General features: G+C 43.3%; 1 protein-coding gene across 2 annotated transcripts in view; it reads left to right on the top strand.

Moving 5' to 3' along the window:
- Positions 1-18,829: 18,829 nt before the first annotated feature.
- Positions 18,830-20,472, top strand: part of ZDHHC2 (zinc finger DHHC-type palmitoyltransferase 2) — a 66,859-nt gene continuing 65,216 nt past the window's right edge. The window contains exon 1 of one of the 2 annotated variants that reach the window (XM_052661317.1): positions 18,830-18,969. In XM_052661317.1, the coding sequence (XP_052517277.1) occupies positions 18,830-18,969 (140 nt within the window). The remainder of the gene's footprint in view (positions 18,970-20,472) is intronic. The other variant, XM_052661318.1, reaches the window with a different exon arrangement.

Here is a 20,472-nt window from a genome sequence, read left to right as displayed (position 1 = left end):
ATAAAGGAAATAGAAATATGAACAATAATACAGGAATGGCAAAGACAGTTACTATCATTTGCATATAACATGACTGACCAACAGAAAACTCAGCTTATAGAGGTGTAATGTTAATTTTTTTGGTGTCATCTTGACTGGGTCATGGAAGACCCAGATACTTGGTCGAACAATACTCTGGGTGTTTCTGGGAGAGGTTTTTTTTTTTTTTTTTTGGCATGAGATTGATGTTGAAGCTGAAAGTCCGATACTTTGGCCACTTGATGCAAAGAGCTGACTCATTGGAAAAGACCCTGAGGCTGGGAAAGATTGAGGGCAGGAGGAGAAGGGGACTACAGAGGATGAGATGGTTGGATGGCATCATTGACTGGATGGACATGGGTTTGGGTGAACTCTGGAGTTGGTGATAGACAGGAAGCCTGACGTGCTACGGTTCATGGGGTCGCAAAGAGTCGGACACAACTGAGTGACTGAACTGAACTGAACATTTAAATCAGTAGAATGAGTAAAGCAGATTGCTTCTCTAGTGTGAGTGGGCATCATCCAATCAGTCAAGGGTCTGAATAAAACAAAAAGGCTGATTCTCCCCCAAGTAAGACAGAATTCCTCCTGCCTGCCTCCCTTGGACCTGAAACACTGGCTCTTGAGCCTACCAGCCTTTGGACTGGAATTAAACCCTCAGCTCTCTTGGTTCTCAGGACTTCCTGAGACTTGGGAACATTATAACACCTTTACAATACTTTTGTCCCACCCAGAAACAATTATTTCAGTTATTTATTCTCAAGATTTATGGCTTTTGCTATCTAAGTCATATTTAGAAGGTCTTTTTTAGAAGGTCTTTTCTAGATCCTGCATACTTACAGATCTAGATTACTAGTTTCTAGATTACTGCATACTTACAGTTGCTTTTAATAGTTGGAATTTTTCCCATTAGATTTTCTATCTGATTACTGTTGGTATATGGAAAAGCAATTTGATTTATTCAGCCACTTAACTCCTACTAGTTCTGACATGTTTATTGATTCTCTTGAGTTTTCTGTTTGTCAGTCATATATGCAAATGATAGTAACTGTCTTTGCCATTCCTATCTTACTGCTCATATTTCTATTTCCTTTATTATTGCGTTGAGTATAGCTTTCAGAAGAATGTAAAATACTAATAGCAATAGCAGGAATCTTTTGATTTCCTGTTTCAATAGGATTATATCTAATGTTTCAAATTAAGCATAATATTTTCCTGTCAATCTGAGACAAATAGTTTATCTTGTTAAAGTGAAAGTGAAGTCGCTCAGTCGTGTCCGACTCTTTGCGACCCCATGGCCTGTAGCCTACCAGGCTTCTTGGTCCATGGGATTTTCCAGGCAACAATACTGGAGTGGGTTACCGTTACCTTCTCCAGGAGATCTTCCCAACCCAGGAACTGAACCTGGGTCTCCCGCATTGCAGGCAGACGCTTTAACCTCTGAGTAAACTATCCTTTATTTCCTTATTTTGGATGAGTTTGAAAAGAGGAATGAGTGTTGAATCATCTCAAATGTCTTTCAGCTTCAACTGAGATAATTAAACATTTTTCCAGTTTGAGCTCCACATCCAATATATCTGCTTTATAGGCTTCCTAGTATTAAATGATCATACAGTATTGTAATAAACTCTGATCACAGTAGACCATTCTTTCATTTCCTGGTCTTAGACAGGTTGCCTTTCCTATATCAGGTTCCTTATCTCTTAAATTAGAGCTAAAAATTGTATCTGCCCCCATGTTATAAGGAGGAGATGAGATAATTCACAGAAAGTAAATTTATATAAAATGCTTAGCCCTGCAGTCACCATCTTGAAGTTAATAACGTTACCTTTGGATTTTTGTTTTGTAAATGAAGTCAGTGAGACATTTGAGCTTGTGCAGGGGCTTGGAGCCTCTGCTCACACCCAGTCCTCCTTCCCACTCCCCAGGATGGGTTCTTGGCCACCCTCTCCTTTGCCCAGCTTCACCCTCCCCACCCTGAGCAGCAACTGCCTCCCGAATCCAGTGCCTTGGCAGGGGTCTGAGTGTAGGTATGGGTAGGAATGGGGAAGGGCACCCACACCAGTCAGAACCTTGGGGCAGAGTATGGTGGAGACCATCATGCCCTGGACTAGTGGTGCTATGGTGCCTCAGTGGGCAGCCAGCCAAAGGGCATGGCTTGATTAGATGAGCCTGCCCCTAACCTGAGGACTGGGAGCTTTTTAATTTTGACATCTCAATACCCTGAGGGTGGCTTATCCACTATGGGTTGGGGTACCACGCCTATAGGAAGAAGAAATATCTGTCTGAACTTCTCCAAGGTGCTCCCCAGCTGAAGCCTGGTGCATCTTTCCAGCAGCCATCATGAGCAGGTGCGTGTGTACCCTGAGTCACGGGACGGGGGCCCAGGACACCTGTGAGGTGTGCACTCACCTTGGAAGCATCCCCGTACTGGAAGGAGCATGCCCTTGGCTTGCTTCATGCTGGATGAAGCTTCTCTTCCTCCTCCCAGCCTTCCTGAGTCTGACTCGCAATGCCTCAGAAGCATTCTCAGAAGCTGTGCCATTAAATATGAATTATATTATTTCAGTGACTTCACGTAGATGGTAAATGCTCTGATATTTGCACCTTAAACAGGCATTGCATAATATAAAGGTGAATGGTAAGAGTCATGCAAATAACTTAAAATTTTAAATTTGCATTTACTTAAAATGACATTAAATAGCCAATTAAAAACATCATGACATTCTGAGAGACTATGGAAGGAAGAAAAAGCTTTATATTTTAATACCTTAGCCCTTTTTTCTGCTTTATTGAACAAAGAGCCCTGCATTTTCATTTTGCACGAGACTCCAAAAATTACATAGCCAGTCCTTCCCTGGGATGTGGACACTGGGGCCACTGTACAGGGGTCTCTGTGGGTTTGGTGAGATCCAGGATGGTAAAAAACAAAAACAAAAACAATATTTTATACTGCTTGGGAGTGGACTTTGAGTTTCTCAAAATACTAATGGAGAAAATGGTTTCTGTGTTAGAGAAAAACAAGAGAAAAGAAGGCTAAGGTGTAAGTGTGCTGCTCGCGACACCCAAGGTGTATGGCAACAGCATAGCATTAAGGCCTTAGGAGAACTTGGTGTCCAGACAGCAGTTTTGATGAACTGTCTGAACTGACCACTTGAGTATCGACTATGTGACTTAGGGACCCTACTTAACAAAAACATTCCAAGTGGGTTCACTTTTTAGAAAATGTATGAAGTTAAGTTTATAACTAAAGCAGAATGTAAATTTATAAAGAATAAATCACAGCAATATGTTATAAGGTTTAAATTTCACGAGGCAGAAGGGATTTCGGTAAAAAGGGGTTTAAAAGACCCACAGAACATACTTTCAACTGGGTTTGAGCTGTGGGCTCTGGGCAAACAACTGTAACAGATACCCTAGTGAGTGAGTGTTAGTTGCTCAGTCGTGTCTGACGCTTTGCAGCCCCATGGAGTGTAGCCCGCCAAGGTCCTCTGTCCATGGAACTCTCCAGGCAAGAATTCTGGAATGGGTTGCCATTTCCTTCTCCGGGGATCTTCCCAACCCAAGGACTGAACCTGGGTTTCTTGCCTTGCAGGCAGATTCTTTACCATCTGAGCCACCAGGAAAGCCCTAATAGATAACCTAACCTTGGAACAAACTAAGGAAGGAAATGCATGACAGCTGAAAAGAAAAGAAAGAAAAAAAGCAAGAACTAGCAAGTAACAAAATCGACGTTGTAATGTACCCAGTACTGGAAAGAATACTGGTCACCTCAATACTAAATAGACAAATCAGCTTCAAGCAGAAGAAAAGAATAAGGAGCAGTTCTTTAACAGCCATCGCAGTGGTTCCCACATCGAGCGCTTCAGTACACTGCTGTCACAGTGTCTTGCTAGAGAGGCAGTTTCACTCAAGGTGAATAGGTAGCCGATTAGCACTTTTCAAAAAGCCATTGTCTGAGGTTCTCTGTGCTTGATATTCTGGTGCCGTTTTCTCATGAAGATGATTCATGAAATTTTTCAATTAGATTCCTATGGTATTTTTAAAAGTCAATTTGGTTTCAACCTTTCAACTAAATGTACGAGTCAGTGTATCATTCAGACAGGTGTGGACCTGCATAATTATAAAGTTAAATGATGCTTGAACAGAATTGAGAAAATGAGAAAAGACTTGGGCAGAATTCAAGATGACATAGCTATTTCAAAAAGGACATACTGAAAAATAGGCATGAACAGGTGAGATAACAGTTAGCCTATCCATTCAGAATGGTGTGGTCTTGAGTCAGCTTCAGTGGTTCAGATCCTGACTGTCACGTTCTACCTTTGTAGTTAAGCAAAGCTCTTACTGCCTTTTACATATCTAAACTTTTTTGTATGTAAGATGAGGTGACAATAGCAGCTGAGTCAGGATAGTTGTGAAAATTAAATGAGAAATTGCCTGTAGAGAGCTGACTTTAGCAAACAGACAATGAATGTTAGTTATTAGTATTCCTAAATGATATCTCTGTTCATTTAAAATTTGCTTATTTGTAATCAGGTTCATCAACTTAGCCATGAGGATTAACACAAAGGTAAAAATTCATGAGCTACTGAAAAATATAAAGTGGTATTCATTATTAAAGTGGACTAAAAATAGCGAAAAGAAAATATCTTTTTAAAATTTCTTTTGATAAATATAGCCAAGCACTTTAAACCGATCCTGTACGTAGTTCCTGTTTTAGTTGTTGACACTATCTTTGTCTACTGAATCCTTTTGGTTTCCAGGCACCTTCTTAACTTTATTGAATATTTTATGCTGCACATGTGAAATATATAGTCCATGTACCTGGGACTGTTTCTGTCTACTAGTTTTTCTTGCTTCTAAAAACAGAAAAGCGGAATGCCTACGGCTAAAAAGAAAATTCTATCTCTCGTCAGTTCCTTCTGCTGATATTTCAGGACTCCAAATTATATATTCATATAATTTGGTTTTTCTGACTCTTTTTAAAAAAACAACAACATGAAGTCAAAAACTAAAATGCATTGCTTTTTATAGCAGAAAATAGCTTCAATTGCTCAAAGCTAATTTAGAATAAAATCCACTCAACCTGAAAAACATAAAATATGTATATATTTAAAATTTGCCTGCAGATCCCTTGTCACTCATAGTCCCACACAAACATCTTTTATATCTTTTTAATGTAATATTCAAGAAATGGGAATGAAACTTTATTCTTGTTGAAAAACATTGCTCAATCCTGCCCTTAGCATAGTACCTAGGATCTGGTGAATTATCAATACAAACTTGTTGAAAGAATAAGTGGGTAAATCTATGGAATATGTGAATAAACAAAGTAAGGCATATCAAGCCTGAAGAATGCAGTCTTTGCCTGACTTTTACTTTACTCCTTAACACATTTCCTAAGCTGTGCCTCTTCCTTCCAGTATTAAAACTAATAAATACAATTACTCATACTTGAGAGTTTCCTAGTAAAACACATAACTAAATTGCTTCTGCCTTGATTAAATGAATTTGCCTTCTGTGACAGTAAATGCTGACAGTAGCTAACATATTCATCATATATCTTATGCATATAAAACACTTAAGAACAGTATACACATATGCACATGCTCTGTGTATGTAACATCTCCCTACAGGCTGGGCATGAGGCCGAGAATTTCTTACATAATCTCATTAATATCCTCAACAACCCTATGAGGTACTAGATACTAATATATTTCTCAGCTTATATCTGAGGCTTAAAGAAGTTAAGTAATTCCCTGCTAAAGTCAAATAGCCATTAAGTATCAAATCAAGAGTCAGACCCCAGTTTGCCTAATTGCTGAGTCAGTCTCTTAACTGCTGTGATAAATTACTTCCTGTGATACTTGATTACTGGGAAGCAGAGAGAAGAGACTTCCTCTAGGAAGAGGACACCTAGAAGAGGTCAGTGGCAGCTATGGTTGGGTGAGAAACTGAGGCTTCTGAGCAGACTGGTGAGAAGTGATCAGTGAGGCATGGGGGAAAGGAATAGCAAGACAGAAAACTGGCCTGTATCTAGAGTCATATAACTGATTATGCAAACCAGGATACGTTTGAAAATGAAAGGGAGCTCATTCATAATGACACCAGGATTGCACCACAAACGGGGACTGTCCTGGGAAAACTAGGACATACTGTCACCTTTCCCACGTCCCTCCCTTGCTTTTTCTCTTTTATTCCTTCTTTTTGCCCCTCTTCCCTCTTCTTTTCTCTCCTCATTTGTTCTCCCCATGGCTCTCACCAGCTTTTTCCATATACCTTTAGTGGCAATAATTTGCCATGATTATCATGAATTGGGATGCTCACTGATGCTACTGCTGCTAAGTCGCTTCAGTCGTGTCCAACTCTGTGCAACGCCATAGACTGCAGCCCACCAGGCTCCCCCGTCCCTGAGATTCTCCAGGCAAGAATACTGGAGTGGGTTGCCATTTCTTTCTCCAATGCATGAAAGTGAAAAGTGAAAGTGAAGTCCCTCAGTCATGTCTGACTCTTAGCGACCCCATGGACTGCAGCCTACCAGGCTCCTCCATCCATGGGATTTTCCAGGCAAGAGTACAGTGTCCCTTATTTGAACTTATTAGACAAATGCTGCAAAACAGCATTTCCTTTGCTGCTCTGTTAGTTACTGCTGTGTAACAAATTATCCCAAAATGCAGTGGTCTAGGAAAATGTGTATTATCTCACACAATTACTGAGAGGAATTCAAGAGTAGCTTAGCTGGGTGATTCTGGCTCAGGGTCCCTATGATGAGCAGTCAAGCTGACGGCTAAAACTACAGTCATCTGAAAATATGGCTGGAACTGGAGGATCGACTTCTGAGCAAGCTCACCCACATGGCTCTTGATTCCTTGCCACTTAGGCCAACCCACAGAGCTGCTCACGACATGACAGATCACTTCTCCCAGAATGAATGATCCAAGAGAGGAGAAAGGCACAGTGTGTCTTACAACCTAGTTTCTGAAGTTTCCCTCTCTCACTTCTACTGCATTCTATGGTAGAGACACTGAGGACTTGACCAGAGCTAGGATATCCACTTCCAGGAAGACTCACATGACTGTTGACAGGAGGCTTTTGTCCCTTGCTATGGCCCTTCCATAGGTCTGCTAATGACATAGCAGCTAACTTCTCCCAGAGAAAGTGATCTGGAAGAAAGAAGAGGAAGTCACAGTGTCTTTTTTAACCTAGTTTTTTAAGCCATCCACCATCAATTCTGCTTTAATCTGCTCATTAAAAGTAAGTCACTCAGTGTGGTCCACACTCAAAAGGAAGAGAATTAACCTCCACTTCTTAAAAGGAATAGTATCAAATAATTTGTAGACATACTTAAAAATCAGTACAACTGCATAATTTTTTTTAAACTCTGACTCCTTAATTTAGTTTTATTCAAAATATTTTATTTTATTCAAAGAAAACAATAAGATACAAGAGAATGCTATGTGAACTAAGCTATTTATGTTATATTTTACCAGAAAAATTAGAAAACACACCTAACTATACAGCAGTGGAAGAATGGTTTGATGAATAACAGTACTTCTATGGAAGAGAATATTGTGCAACTATTTAAAATCACTCAGAAGCCTGTATATTAACATGAAAAACATTTATGATGAAATATTTATAGGGAAAAACAGTAAATTGTACATTGAAAAAATATGCATAAAAAATAGATAAGATGGGAACATACCAAAATAACGACAATGGTGAAATCATGGGAGGTTTGTCTTTCTCTGTTTCCACATTTTCTGTGGTATAGCTGTTTCCAAGACTTCTGTTATGTATTGTTCTGTAATGTATAATTTTGTTATGATTATTTTTTATTTTAAAAGATAATTCAAGATAATACTGACTTTCTAAATAAGGATTCAACAGGCATTTTTGTATTTTTTTTCCTATGTAGCAAAAAACAGACTGTGCTCAGATTTTAGATAGACTTCTAAGGGGTTAAGTCTCTGGTGGCTTAGATGGTAAAAAATCTGCCTGCAATGCAGGAGACCTGGGTTCAATCCCTGGGTCAGGAATATCCTCTAGAGAGAGGAATGGCAACCACTCCAGTATTCTTGCCTGGAGAATCTCATGGACAGAGGAGCCTGGCAGGCTACAGTCCACGGGGTCACAAGAGTCAGAGCAATTATGTTAGTGATGAAAGAGTGGGAAAGTGGTGACACACTCCGAGAAAAGTGGTGATTAGTTGAGAATTTAATTAACGGGGACAGAGTATGGTTGAACACTCCAGGGAGTTAGATACTCACCCTGCTTTGTCTTGAAGAGGCAGAGGGAGAGACTAGCTATAGCTCATGGAAGCTGTGATCTTCAGTGATCAGGCTCCAGGAAGTGAGACAAACAACCCCATGCTATTCTCTGACTCTCTAGGTCACCTGCCCACCTCCCACTGATGGAACCAACTCCAGAGTGGAAGGGCTTCTCTGATAAAAGGTAATCCCATACATAACACAAAGAAGGGAGGAAATTGGATCTGAAAGAGTAAGTGGAAATGCCTACCATATGGGGATTATTTAAATTAGCTGGGAGATGCTCTGATGAGAAGATTCGGAAGATCTTACAATTATACCTCTGTACTAAAAATACATATCAACAATATTTGAGGACTATATATTTTGGCAATCAAACTGTTCACATAAACATGTCCAGATAGCACACTGGTTATGGACATTTTCACCCTTAGATACACACACACTGCCTGCATTTTAGATCACTGCAATTCATACTGATTCTTGCATTTGTTCATGCATATCTTATACCAAGTTTTATATTAGTATAGACAATATGTACACAAACCTGAAGAACATTTTCAATAATATGCACACTAGTGACCCCCCTGGTAAAGTTATTTCCTTTGAAATAAGAGATGTAGAAGTGAACATATCCTTTAGCTGAACCATGAATCTCACCAAGGGAAGCTCCTTGTTGGGTTGAGTTTCATTTGATTTGGTTTGCTTTGCTTTGCTGCTCACCATGTAATCTCTACCCATCATAATACCTCAAAAGGAAGCCATCAAAATTTGTTGAATGGATTTATTAAGACTTTATCTTTTAAAGCCTCTACTGACAGTAAAGCAGCCTCAATAGAACCATGATTTTTATAGTTTATAAACATGTTGGAAACTTCAGCTTTTTTGTAATGATTATATTTACAACTTATCTTTTTATAAACAAAGTTAATTACTACTCTTATTTAAACTAGATATATTATTCCAGTGTTGCAGGCAGTAAAAGTCACTGCAGTGTTCTATATTTAACAAAATAATAGAATACTGATGCTTTTAACATTAGCTTAAGTCTCTGGAATTTGCATTCACATATGTGTGTTCATATTCCTGCTAATTAAAGAGTAATTATAAATTTCTATAGGTGACCATCTTTACCGCTGTGAAAGTTTCATTATTACATTGTATATAAAGTCCAATTTACCTTATATCAATCGAAAATATTTTTAAACTGTATAATTTCTACATTATGATTAAATTAATATTTTGAACAATTCACAAGATGACCAAGCAAGTTGCTGAATCTTTTCCACTTGGGAATTAAAAATGTTATCTTCACTATTTTATGGAGTTTAAGAGAAAACTTAAAAGAATGAGAATGTATTACCCAAACCCATTACTTGGTTTAAAGCATAAAATCCAGAACCTCTAGTCATTGGGATTTTGAACTTTCAACCACTATATAGAGTGCTTGAAAAACCAAACATCCATGTTGTCTCATATAAAAGTTATTGATATTCCACTGCCAATCTATTATAGCATTTCATAGCATGACCCATTATCAAAAAGACTGAAATATAAGTAAATGGAGAAAGGTTTTATCAACCAGTGAAACAGTCCAAAGAAATTCAGAATTTGGAGTGTCCAAGCATCACATTGTAGACTCAAAGAGTCTAGGGCTTCCCAGGTGACGCCAATGGTGAACCCACCGGCCAATGCAGGAGACTCAGACAAGGGTTCGACCCTTGAGTCCGGAAGCATGGCAACCCACTCCCGTATTCGTGTCTGGAGTATCCCACAAACAGAGCAGCCTGCCAGGCTATAGTCCATAGAGGCACAAAGAGTCAGACACGGCTGAAGCAACTTAGCATTCATGCAAAAAGTCTAAGGTATAAACCATAAATTAGGCACTGAGTAAATTCTAGCTGATGGAAGAATTCCCAATAATCAAAATCTTTTCTACTACAAATTCAAAGCCAACATGCCTTTTTTGTTAAATATCATTAAATATTTATTCTCCATTTTCCCTGCTCTTTTTAAAGACCTGAGAAAACTCTGGTTAGATTTTTTTTCTTCTACAGTAAAAAATTGCAATGTGAGCTTGATCTCTTAAGTTTCATTTAAAATCTTTGACAACACTTGAAATACGTATTAATATTAAACGTTGTATATATATATTATATATAGCAGGACAAAAGCATGTCTTGAGCCAGAGTCAGTGTGAGTGAGTTTGTACAGACTGCTGGGCAAGACGTATTAATTCCACCTCCTCCTACATCTGCCATACAGAAAATCCAGCATGACCAGTCTAGCCTACAGCTTGACAGAAATAGTGCTGAATATAACCAACTGTTCTTCGGGTCTCCTTGCTTATTATCTGCTCAACCAAAAGAACAGAAAGGGTCTTGATGGCCGCTGGATGAAGACACGTAATTCTGTGCTTGAAGGCTGGAGTTATCCCCAAATAAGGCTGTGTCAAGCACTTTTGGATGAAAAACTAAACCCAAGATGTAGCTTTATGGGTAGGAATTTGAGTGTACTATTGTAATACATTTCCCCCTGCATATCCTTTGAAAGTAGTAGTTGTTCAGTCACTCGTGGTGCCGACTCTCTGTGACCCCACACACTGCAGCACACCAGGCTTCACCTTCTCCCAGAGCTTGCTCAAACTCCTGTCCATTGAATCGGTGATAGCATCCAACCATCTCATCCTCTTTTGTCCCCTTCTCCTATCTTCAGTATTTCCCAGAACAGGGTCTTTTCCAGTGAGTCAGTTCTTCACATCAGGTGGCCAGAGTATTGGAGCTTGTTTCAGCATCAGTCCTTCTAATGAATATTCAGGATTAATTTGATTTAGGATTGACTGGTTTGATCTCCTTGCAGTCTAAGGGACTCTCAAGAGTCTTCTTCAACACCACAGTTCAAAAGCATCAATTCTTCAGTGCTCAGCCTTCTTTATGGTCCAACTCTCACATCCATACATGACTACTGGAAAAACCATAGCTATGACTAGACAGACCTGTTGGCAAAGTAATATCTCTGCTTTTTAATATGCTGTCAAGATTGGTCATAGCTTTTCTTCCAAGCAGCAAGCGTCTTTTAATTTCATGGCTGCAGTCACCATCTGCAGTGGTTTTGGAGCCCAAGAAAATAAAGTCTGACACTGTTTCCATTGTTTCCCCATCTATTTGCCATGAAGTAATGGGACCGGATGCCACGATCTTTGTTTTATGAGTGTTGAATTTTAAGCCAGTTTTTTCACTCTCCTCTTTCACTTCCATCAAGAGGCTCTTAAGTTCCTCTTTACTTTCTGCTATTAGGGTGGTGTCATCTGCATATCTGAGGTTATTGATGTTTCTCCTGGCAATCTTGATTCCAGCTTGTGCTTCCTCCAGCCCGGCATTTCCCATGATGTACTCTGCATAAAAGTTAAACAAGCAGGGTGACAATATACAGCCTTGGCGTACTCCTTTCCCAATTTGGAACCAGTTTGTTGTTTCATGTCCAGTTCAAACTGTCTCTTCTTGACCTGCCTACAGGTTCTCAGGAGGCAGGTATGGTGGTCTGGTATTCCCATCTCTTTCAGAATTTTCCACAGTTTGTTGTGATGCACACAGTCTAAGGCTTTGGTGTAGTCAATGAAGCATATGTTTTTCTGGAATTCTCTTGCTTTTTCTATGATCCAGTGGATGTTGGCACTTTGATATCTGGTTCCTCTGCCTTTTCTCAATCCAGCTTTAACATCTGGAATTTCTCAGTTCAGGTACTGTTGAAGCCTGGCTTGGAGAATTTTGAGCATTACTTTGCTAGCATGTGAAATGAGTGCAATTGTGCAGTAGTTTGAACATTCTTTGGGATTGCCCTTGTTTGGGATTGGAATGAAAACTGATCTTTTCCAGTCCTGTGGCTGGAAAAGCACTTTCACAGCATCATCTTTTAGGATTTGAAGTAGCTCAGCTGGAATTCCATCACCTCCACTAGCTGTTGGTAATGATTATTTGTACATAAACCTCAAGTGGAAGAATCTAGAGTGTGACCTCTTATCCCTCTGGTGTGGTACAGCTAGCTCTTGACTCTTTAGATTCACATCTTCAAAAGAAGAAAGCTCCTAATACTATTAACCTAAAGTGGCTTCAACTTCTCTGTTGTTGTTCAGTTGCTAAGTCGTTTCCGACGTTTTGTGATCCCATGTACTGCAGCACACCAGACTTCTCTGTTAACTTCCTATTCGCTGAGTTTTTTGTTTCTATGAAACAGTAGAGCTATAATTAGAGATAATTTTTTCCGTTGCAGTTATAAACATATGGCTTGCCTCATGAATATTCAGACAAGAGTAGATGTCTAAGCAGCCCTGTTGAATGGAGCCCTCTGTGATGAGGGAAATGTTCTCGATTTTCACTGTCCATTACAGTGGCCACTATTGTCATGTGGCTATGAGCCCTTGATGCATGGCTATTCCAACTAAGGAAATGGGATTATGGTATTTTACTTTAACTGATTTTAATTTAACATTGAATAGCCACACATGACTGGTGGCTACTTACTGGACAGTGCAGGTCTGGAGACTGATTTGAAAGCACCAGGTAGGAACCTCTGTGCCCCAATTCCTGTGTCTCTATTTCTCGTAGCACCTCAGCCTTCAGGACCCTTCAGGAAACGGGATGCTGAATAAGGTTAAAACTATGCTCCAGGCACAGTTCTTGTTGCAAAAACAAGTCAATGCTCGTGGGCTTACACACACAAAAAATGTTTTTGTAGGAGTGTATACACCCCACAGAATCAGCTGGACGCCTGGAGAATCGAACTTGAACTGGCAGTCTCCGAGGATACCACTGCTGGCCTTGCCACCGCTGGACACTCGCCACCTCACTGCCTCCCCTGGTTGCTCTCTGCTGGCCACTGAACTCTCAACTCCACAGTGGCCACATCTCATCACTTCTAATTGAACTTTCTGCCATTGCATCCCCACTCTAAGATCCTGCCAGTCCATGAGGAGGAAATATCTGCTCACCTTTTGGGTTCATAGATAGCTTTCTCCCTGTTTAAGGGGCAAGGGACGGGGGTCGGTGTAGACAAAAGCATTCATTTAAAAGAAAAGTTCCAGCTTTATTTCTAAAGAGATTAACCTTAGCCAACTGCAAAGAAGTGGAAGCAGAAACAGAACGATTTGCTAAACTGAAAAACTGTTCTCTTAATTGTTTTCAATTTTCTGAATATGGCTTTTATTAATCATTAGCCACTAAATTATAGCATAAAATTGTATAATATAATTATAATTAGTTACAAGTATATATAATTGGTCATGAAGTTATAATTCATAATTTGTAATTGGCATGGTTAAACTAATGGCTGATGCCATTGAAATCTCTATGAAACCATGTCAGTAGAGCTGTACTGCATGGAGCGCGCCTGCCATCTAGTGGCAAGATGCTATTAACGCTATCGCACAGAGTCGGACATGACTGAAGCGACTTGGCGGCGGCAGCAGCAGCAGAGATCCCACACTGGAAAAGACCCTGATGCTGGGAAAGATTGACAGCAGGAGGAAAAGGGAACAACAGAGGATGAGATGGTTGGATGGCATCACCGACTCAATGAACATGAGTTTGAGCAAACTCCAGGAGATGGTGAAGGACAGGAAAACCTGGTTGCTGCAGTCCATGGGGTCGCAAAGAGTTGGACATGGCTGAGTGACTGAACAAGAGAGATCCCACAAGGCTTGCAAGGCAAACTAGAGTTTTTCCCACTCTACAATTTTCTGTGATCTGACCCAACCCACCAGACACTCGTTAGGCCTTTGCAATTCTCTCCCATTATATTCCAGTCTATTCCACTCCAGGCTAATTGTACACTATAAATCTCTGAGAACCAAAGAATATCTGAGCAGCACTTTGAACCGCATTGCCTAAACCAAGTTCCCTTTCTAAGACTGCTTTTGTGTTACATGTGTCTGGAGACAACACATGGTTTGGGCATGCTATTAACATCCCACAGAGAATATCTTGGCTACTATTACAAAAGTGCAAATTATCACTGGAGTCACTGATGTCATAGTTCTCTGACTTCTAAAGGGATTTTTCCCCCCCAAAGAGTGATAAGCTTAGTTTAAGAATACAATGAAAGAGGATCTATCAGTATTGTTTTCAGACCGCTCTAGGTGGTTTGGCTGAAAGATGAGATGAAGTTGTGATAGGCAGCAGGAGCGGAGGTCCATGCTCCCTAGAGACAGCCTGGGTCCAGGGCTTGGGCTTGGTTCAGGCTGTTTTTGATTCATACTATGAAAGGCAATAAGCAAACATTTTAATCTGGATCTGGAAGCAGGAGGAAGATTTGGAGTATTAACCAGGATGGCAAGATGGATTTGAAGTTTGGGGACTGAAGAATCTGGGGATTGTTTCCAATTAGATCTTGACTAGAGGAGACAAAAAAAAAGTTGTTTTCTTTTGGGCAGGGTGTCATAATAGGAGTTTTTGAAAAGCAAATGACTTCCATAAACTACTAAGTGGGTGGAGCGTGGAGACAGAGAGGCCTGGTAAGGATAGAGCTACAGTTCTTAGGGACTCTCTCCTGCCCTCCTGCTTCCCAGGCCATCCCCTTCTTCTTTCCTTTGGTGTTATTCTCTCCTTTGCCATGGTTGACTTGCCTTTTCATAAATGGCAATAGCAGTTTTATCAAAATTATTACATGGAATTCATAATTTGATATAATTAGTGAATATCTAAAATTGGTGAGTTGAACCTTCTGTACTTCTCTCTCAGGAGTAAGTCTCCAGTGAAGTTTCTTCATAACTGTCGATGACCTTCAGATTGTTTTCCCATTGATGCACAGCTCTAAATAAAGAAGAAAAAAAAAAAAGGGCAGGGGTGCTCTCTGGTCCTAAAGACTAAGTTATCCTCCTCATTCTCATCAGAGACTATTATCTAGAGGCTGACCACTCACCAAAGAGCTTACATCTGTGCGTGCATGCTGGTGCCTGTCTAGTTAGTGCCTGGTTGTTGTTTAGTTGCTAAATCATGTCCCACTTTTTGTGACCCCATGGACTGTATGTAGCCCACCAGGTTCCTCTGTCCATGGGATTTTCCAGGCAAGAATACTGGAGTGGGTTGCCATTTCCTTCTCAGAGGTAACTTCTGCCTCAGGGATTGAACCTACGTCTCGTCTCCTGCATTGGCAGGGGGATTCTTAACCACTGAGCCACCGGGAGGTGCCCAGGCAGAGCTAAATCCTGTCTTTGTGTGGCTTTAGAAACAAGTATTCATGAACTAGATTTTCTTTTTTAGGTAAGAGTGATACATTCAGAAAACTAAGATCATGGCATCTGGCCCCATCACTTCATGGCAGATAGATGGGGAAACAGTGGAAACAGTGGCTGACTTTATTTTGGGGGGCTCCAAAATCACTGCAGATGGTGATTGCAGCCATGACATTAAAAGATGCTTACTCCCTGGAAGGAAAGTTATGACCAACCTAGGTAGCATATTGAAAAGCAGAGATATTACTTTGTCAACAAGGTCCGTCTAGTAAAGGCTATGGTTTTTCCAGTGGTCATGTATGGATGTGAGAGTTGGACTATAAAGAAAGCTGAGCGCCGAAGAATTGATGCTTTTGAACTGTGGTGTTGGAAAAGACTCTTGAGAGTCCCGTGGACTGCAAGGAGAGCCAACCAGTCCATCCTAAAGAAGACCAGTCCTGGGTGTTCATTGGAAGGACTGATGTTGAAGCTGAAACTCCAATACTTCGGCCACCTGATGCGAAGAGCTGACTCATTGGAAAAGACCCTGATGCTGGGAAAGATTGAGGGCAGGAGGAGAATGGAATGACAGATGATGAGATAGTTGGATGGCATCATCGACTCGATGGACATGGGTTTGGGTGGACTCCAGGAGTTGGTGATGGACAGGGAAGCCTAAAGTGCTGCGATTCATGGGGGTTGCAAAGAATTGGACATGACTGAGCGACTGAACTGAACTGAACTGATACCGTTGGAGAACTCACTGACGATTCAAAATAGGTTGCAATTATTCCTCAAATGTTATAAATTACATTTTGTGTGCTCATTCACATCTCACTTTTTGGGAACCCATGGACTCCAAGCCTCCCTGTGCCAGGCCTCCAAGTCCCTCACCATCTCCCAGAATTTGCCCAAGTTCATGTCCATTGCATCAGTGATTCCATCCAGCCATCTCATCCTTTGACACCCTCTTCTCCTCCTGCCCTCAATCTTTCCCAACATCAGGTACTTTTTCTATGAGTTGGCTATTCACATCAGGTGACCAAAATACTAGAGTTTCAGCTTCAGCATCAGCCCTTCCAATGAATATTCAGGGTTGATTTCCTTTAAGAAAATATAGCCTCCTCCAAATGGCTCAGATGGTAAAGAATCTGCCTGAAATGCGGGAGACCTGGGTTGGATCCCTGGGTTGGGAAGATCCCCTGGAGGAGGGCATGGCAACCTACTCCAGTATTCTGGCCTGGAGAATCCCATGGACAGAGGAGCCTGGCGGACTACAGTCCATAGGGTCACAGAGTCAGACACAACTGAGTGACTAAGCACAGCACAGCCTCCTTCAAATTCTCCTGCATATTCTTCCAAAAGGGTAAAAGATGTGAAAACTGTAGAATACTCTCCATTTCTGACCACAAAACCCTGTAAGACTGCCTGAAGAGAAGCAGCAGAGGACACTATAGCATCTGATACCTAAAGACGCACACTTGGCACTTTCTTCCACTGTTTCTAGCGTGGGAAAATTGATCCCTTACCTCTTATTCCTTAGAATTCATCAGTGACCTTCAAGGCTGACTTTCTCATCTTTATGGAGGTATCTCAGCCCTAGTAGGGACTTTCTTGTTTTTAGAGTCTTCTGACTGGGAACATGAGTTTGATATCCACAGGTTTTCAGGTTAAGGATTCCAAAAAAGTTATGTTTTTATATTCGTTACTGTGCAATGGTATAAGGCCTTCTACCAACATAAAGTGATTCACTGGGATAGAAGTCATCTCATTTCAATAATTCAAAGTCTGACAGAAAGTTGACGGCAGTTTCTATGCATTTTAAAATAGAAGTGCAAAGAGAGTTGGTGTGTGTGTTTAACATAATAGCTATTTCAGGAGGAGAGATTAGCTTGCTGTTTAATCCAGTCACAGAAAGATAATCGCAGATATAAGACCTTAAATTTCTTTATGTAAATAGGTACTTCTTTTTATTGTTCATTCATTCTACAAATGAATACGAAGTAATTTCATCCAGTATGGTTGCTGTGTGGTGTATACACATATATTCATTAACTGTTAAAATCGCACGCATTATATATAGTGATCATGCACATAATTTAGAGACACTATATTGACTGGGGGCGGGGGGCGGGGGTGGTTTCCAGTTGTAGTCGGATTCGTTCATAATCAGATGAAGGGAAAAAGAAAACAATTTCAGAAGCATTCGTGTCTTTTCCGTTTCATCAACCTTAAAGCCTGGGCGTCGGTCTCACTACATTCAGGATTCTTTCAAGATTTTTAGCAATGGCTTTACAACCAGCTATATGCTATGTTTAGAATTGCCATCACAAAAGAAAACACTGTAGTGAGGAGCCGGCTGGGGAAAGAGTACACAGAAGGAACCCCCGGACTTTCGGGAGGGGGCGGTGGGAATGTTTACTCTTAACAGTCACAAAGTGACTTGAAAGAGTTCAGATTCTCAGAGCAGATAACTGGTGTTTCTGACTCCAGGGTCCCGTCCCCCCAAAAGCCTCGGGGAACGGAGGCGCCCGGGCCGTAACGCGCCAGCACGGCCCTCGCTGCCCCCCGTTTACCAGGACCCGCAAGCTGAAGCGACCCTTTCTGAGAAGCGGGAGGCGGGGACCTCGGATGGGCGCCTGAGGACTTCGCGGTGTCGCGCCCCCAGGGGTGGCAACTCGCCCGCTCCGTGCTGGGCCAGCGAGGGGATCGGGTCCGCGCCGGCGGCTCCCGCGGCGGCCCCTCCCCGGCGCGTCTCCGCGCCCCGCGCCGCCGCCCAGTGTCCTCGCCCCGCGCGGGGCCGGTTCGTCGGAGTCCAGAGACCCGGGGCGAAGGGCGGGGATGGAAGGGCCAAGGTGGGAACCTTCTCTCCCTGCTCGGATGCCCGTAAGGTGCCCCGCGGCGAGGGCGCGAGGGCCTGGGGCGCGGCAGGCACCGGAGGCAGTGCCCCGAGCGCACGCCGGAGGGCGCCGCGGGCCTCGCCGGGCCGGCGGCCTGGAGGGGGAGGCCGGGGGGCGGGCGGGCCGCGCGGAGGCGGGGCGGAGGCTCCCACCGCCGCCTCCTCCTCCTCCTCCGGCTTGTCGTCCGCTCCTCCCGGCCGCCGCCTCCGCGCCCTCCTCTCGCAGCCACCGCCTCCGCCGCGCTGAGGAGCGGGGAGTCCGCGGCGCCGGCTCGGGGCTGCGGGATGGGGACTTAGCGCCACGGCGGCGGCAGTGGCCGCGGCGCACCCGGCCGCCGCCCCGGGGCCCGTCCCGCCGGGGCCGCCGGGCGCGGCCAGCCCGCCCCGGAGCCAGGCCCGCGGGCGGCGGCGGCGGCAGCGGAGCTGGGCAGGTGTATGCGGCTGGAAGATGGCGCCCTCGGGTCCGGGCAGCGTGAGGCGGCGGTGCCGGCGGGTGCTCTACTGGATCCCGGTGGTGTTCATCAGCCTCCTGCTCGGCTGGTCCTACTACGCCTACGCCATCCAGCTGTGCATCGGTGAGTGAGCGCCCGGCCCGCCCCGCCGCCCCGCGCGCCCCTGGCCCCCGCGCCTCCCACCTGACAGTCCCGGGACGCGGGGACCCCGAGCGCCCGGCGCCGCGCCCCGGCTCTCCCCACCCACCCCGGACCCCCGAGCGCCCCGGGCGCCACCAACTGGCTGCGGCTCCTCCGGCGCCGCGGCCGGAAACAGCCTCGGGGCAGTCTCCTTCCACTCCCAGTACGGTCGCCTTCCCCAGACAACTCTCCGGTGACGGTGTCACCCCCACCCCGGCGCGCTCGCAGCCCAGCCACACCCCCTCCCTCGTCTGGCCGGTACCCGGGAGAGCGGGGGACCCCCGGCGCCCAGCCGAGCGGGGAGGTCCGGGGAGGCTGCGCTGGGCCCCAGAGGGCTCCGGGCTGGGCCGGGAGCCGAGCTGCGCCAGCCCCGCGCGGAGGACGGGGGCCACGGGTGTCCGAGCTGTCCCTCCCTGGTGGTCCCTAATCCACTTTTTAGACATTTGTGACAGCACGAAGGGCCGTTTTTGCTGCCTTTACGATTGGAACATTGTCAATTGGACACTTTCTAGCTACGAAGATGTGCAGGGAGGAGGATGGAGCGGGGGACGAGGTGAGCTACTAGAAAGTGTTTTCAGAGATCTATGCGATACGCAAGACCGGAATTTAGGTGTCAGGATAATAGAAAGAAAAGAAGAGGCGACCCTTCCGCTGTTTTGTTTTTTTTTTCATCCAGGGAGCCAAGTGGCTCAAGTCCAAGTTTTAGGCTCCCGAATTGGTGGATTAGGGTGCTGTCAGTGCTGAAGATGAGAAGGAAACAAAAAGTTGATGATGCACAGCTAGGGAATACAGTTCTGCTCCTTAATGTAAGCAGGCTTCCGTTAGAGGTTTTGTGAAAGCTCATGTGTTGTCAGAAAAGGATAAGCCAGACGATGACGTTTCTGCCAGTGACTTGTGTTTTGTGTTTTCATCCTCCAGAGCACTAGCTTCTGGTGAGACCAGGAGAAAGGTTAAAGAGTGGCCTGCTCAACTTAAGCGTTTTGCAAGCTGCCTGATTCAGACGGAATCTTCTCCGAAGCCGTCTTACCTCAAAATGTTGCCCCTTGTGAGAAATAGCAAGTGTCAGAATAATACACCAAAATAATGACTAACTTTAAAGAGAATTGAGACTGATTTTCCATTTTGTATAGTTTTAAGATTTGATATTATTACTTTGTTTATTGGATTAAGAAACAATATTTCAGTACCCCCCAAAAAGCGAGCTTTTTTTTTTTTAAGAATTGTGTACTGAAATCAGGACAGCTCAACTAAGTACATAGTATTCAAGTTATCTAAAATGTACAGCAAGAAAGTTTTCAGAACCATGTTGTACTTTTTGTATTAACCGTTTTTAAAGGACCTGCCTTGTTGAGGGATACTGTAAATGTTACATAACTATTAGAAACCTTTGTTGTATTTCATTTGTTCTCTCTCTCTTGGATGCAGTGAGCAGCTCCAATTAATGGA

The sequence above is a fragment of the Budorcas taxicolor genome, chromosome 24, assembly GCF_023091745.1.
Source record: "Budorcas taxicolor isolate Tak-1 chromosome 24, Takin1.1, whole genome shotgun sequence".
NCBI lineage: Eukaryota > Metazoa > Chordata > Mammalia > Artiodactyla > Bovidae > Budorcas > Budorcas taxicolor.
Note: the sequence above shows the minus strand (reverse complement) of the source record. Positions and strands in the feature narration are given on the sequence as shown.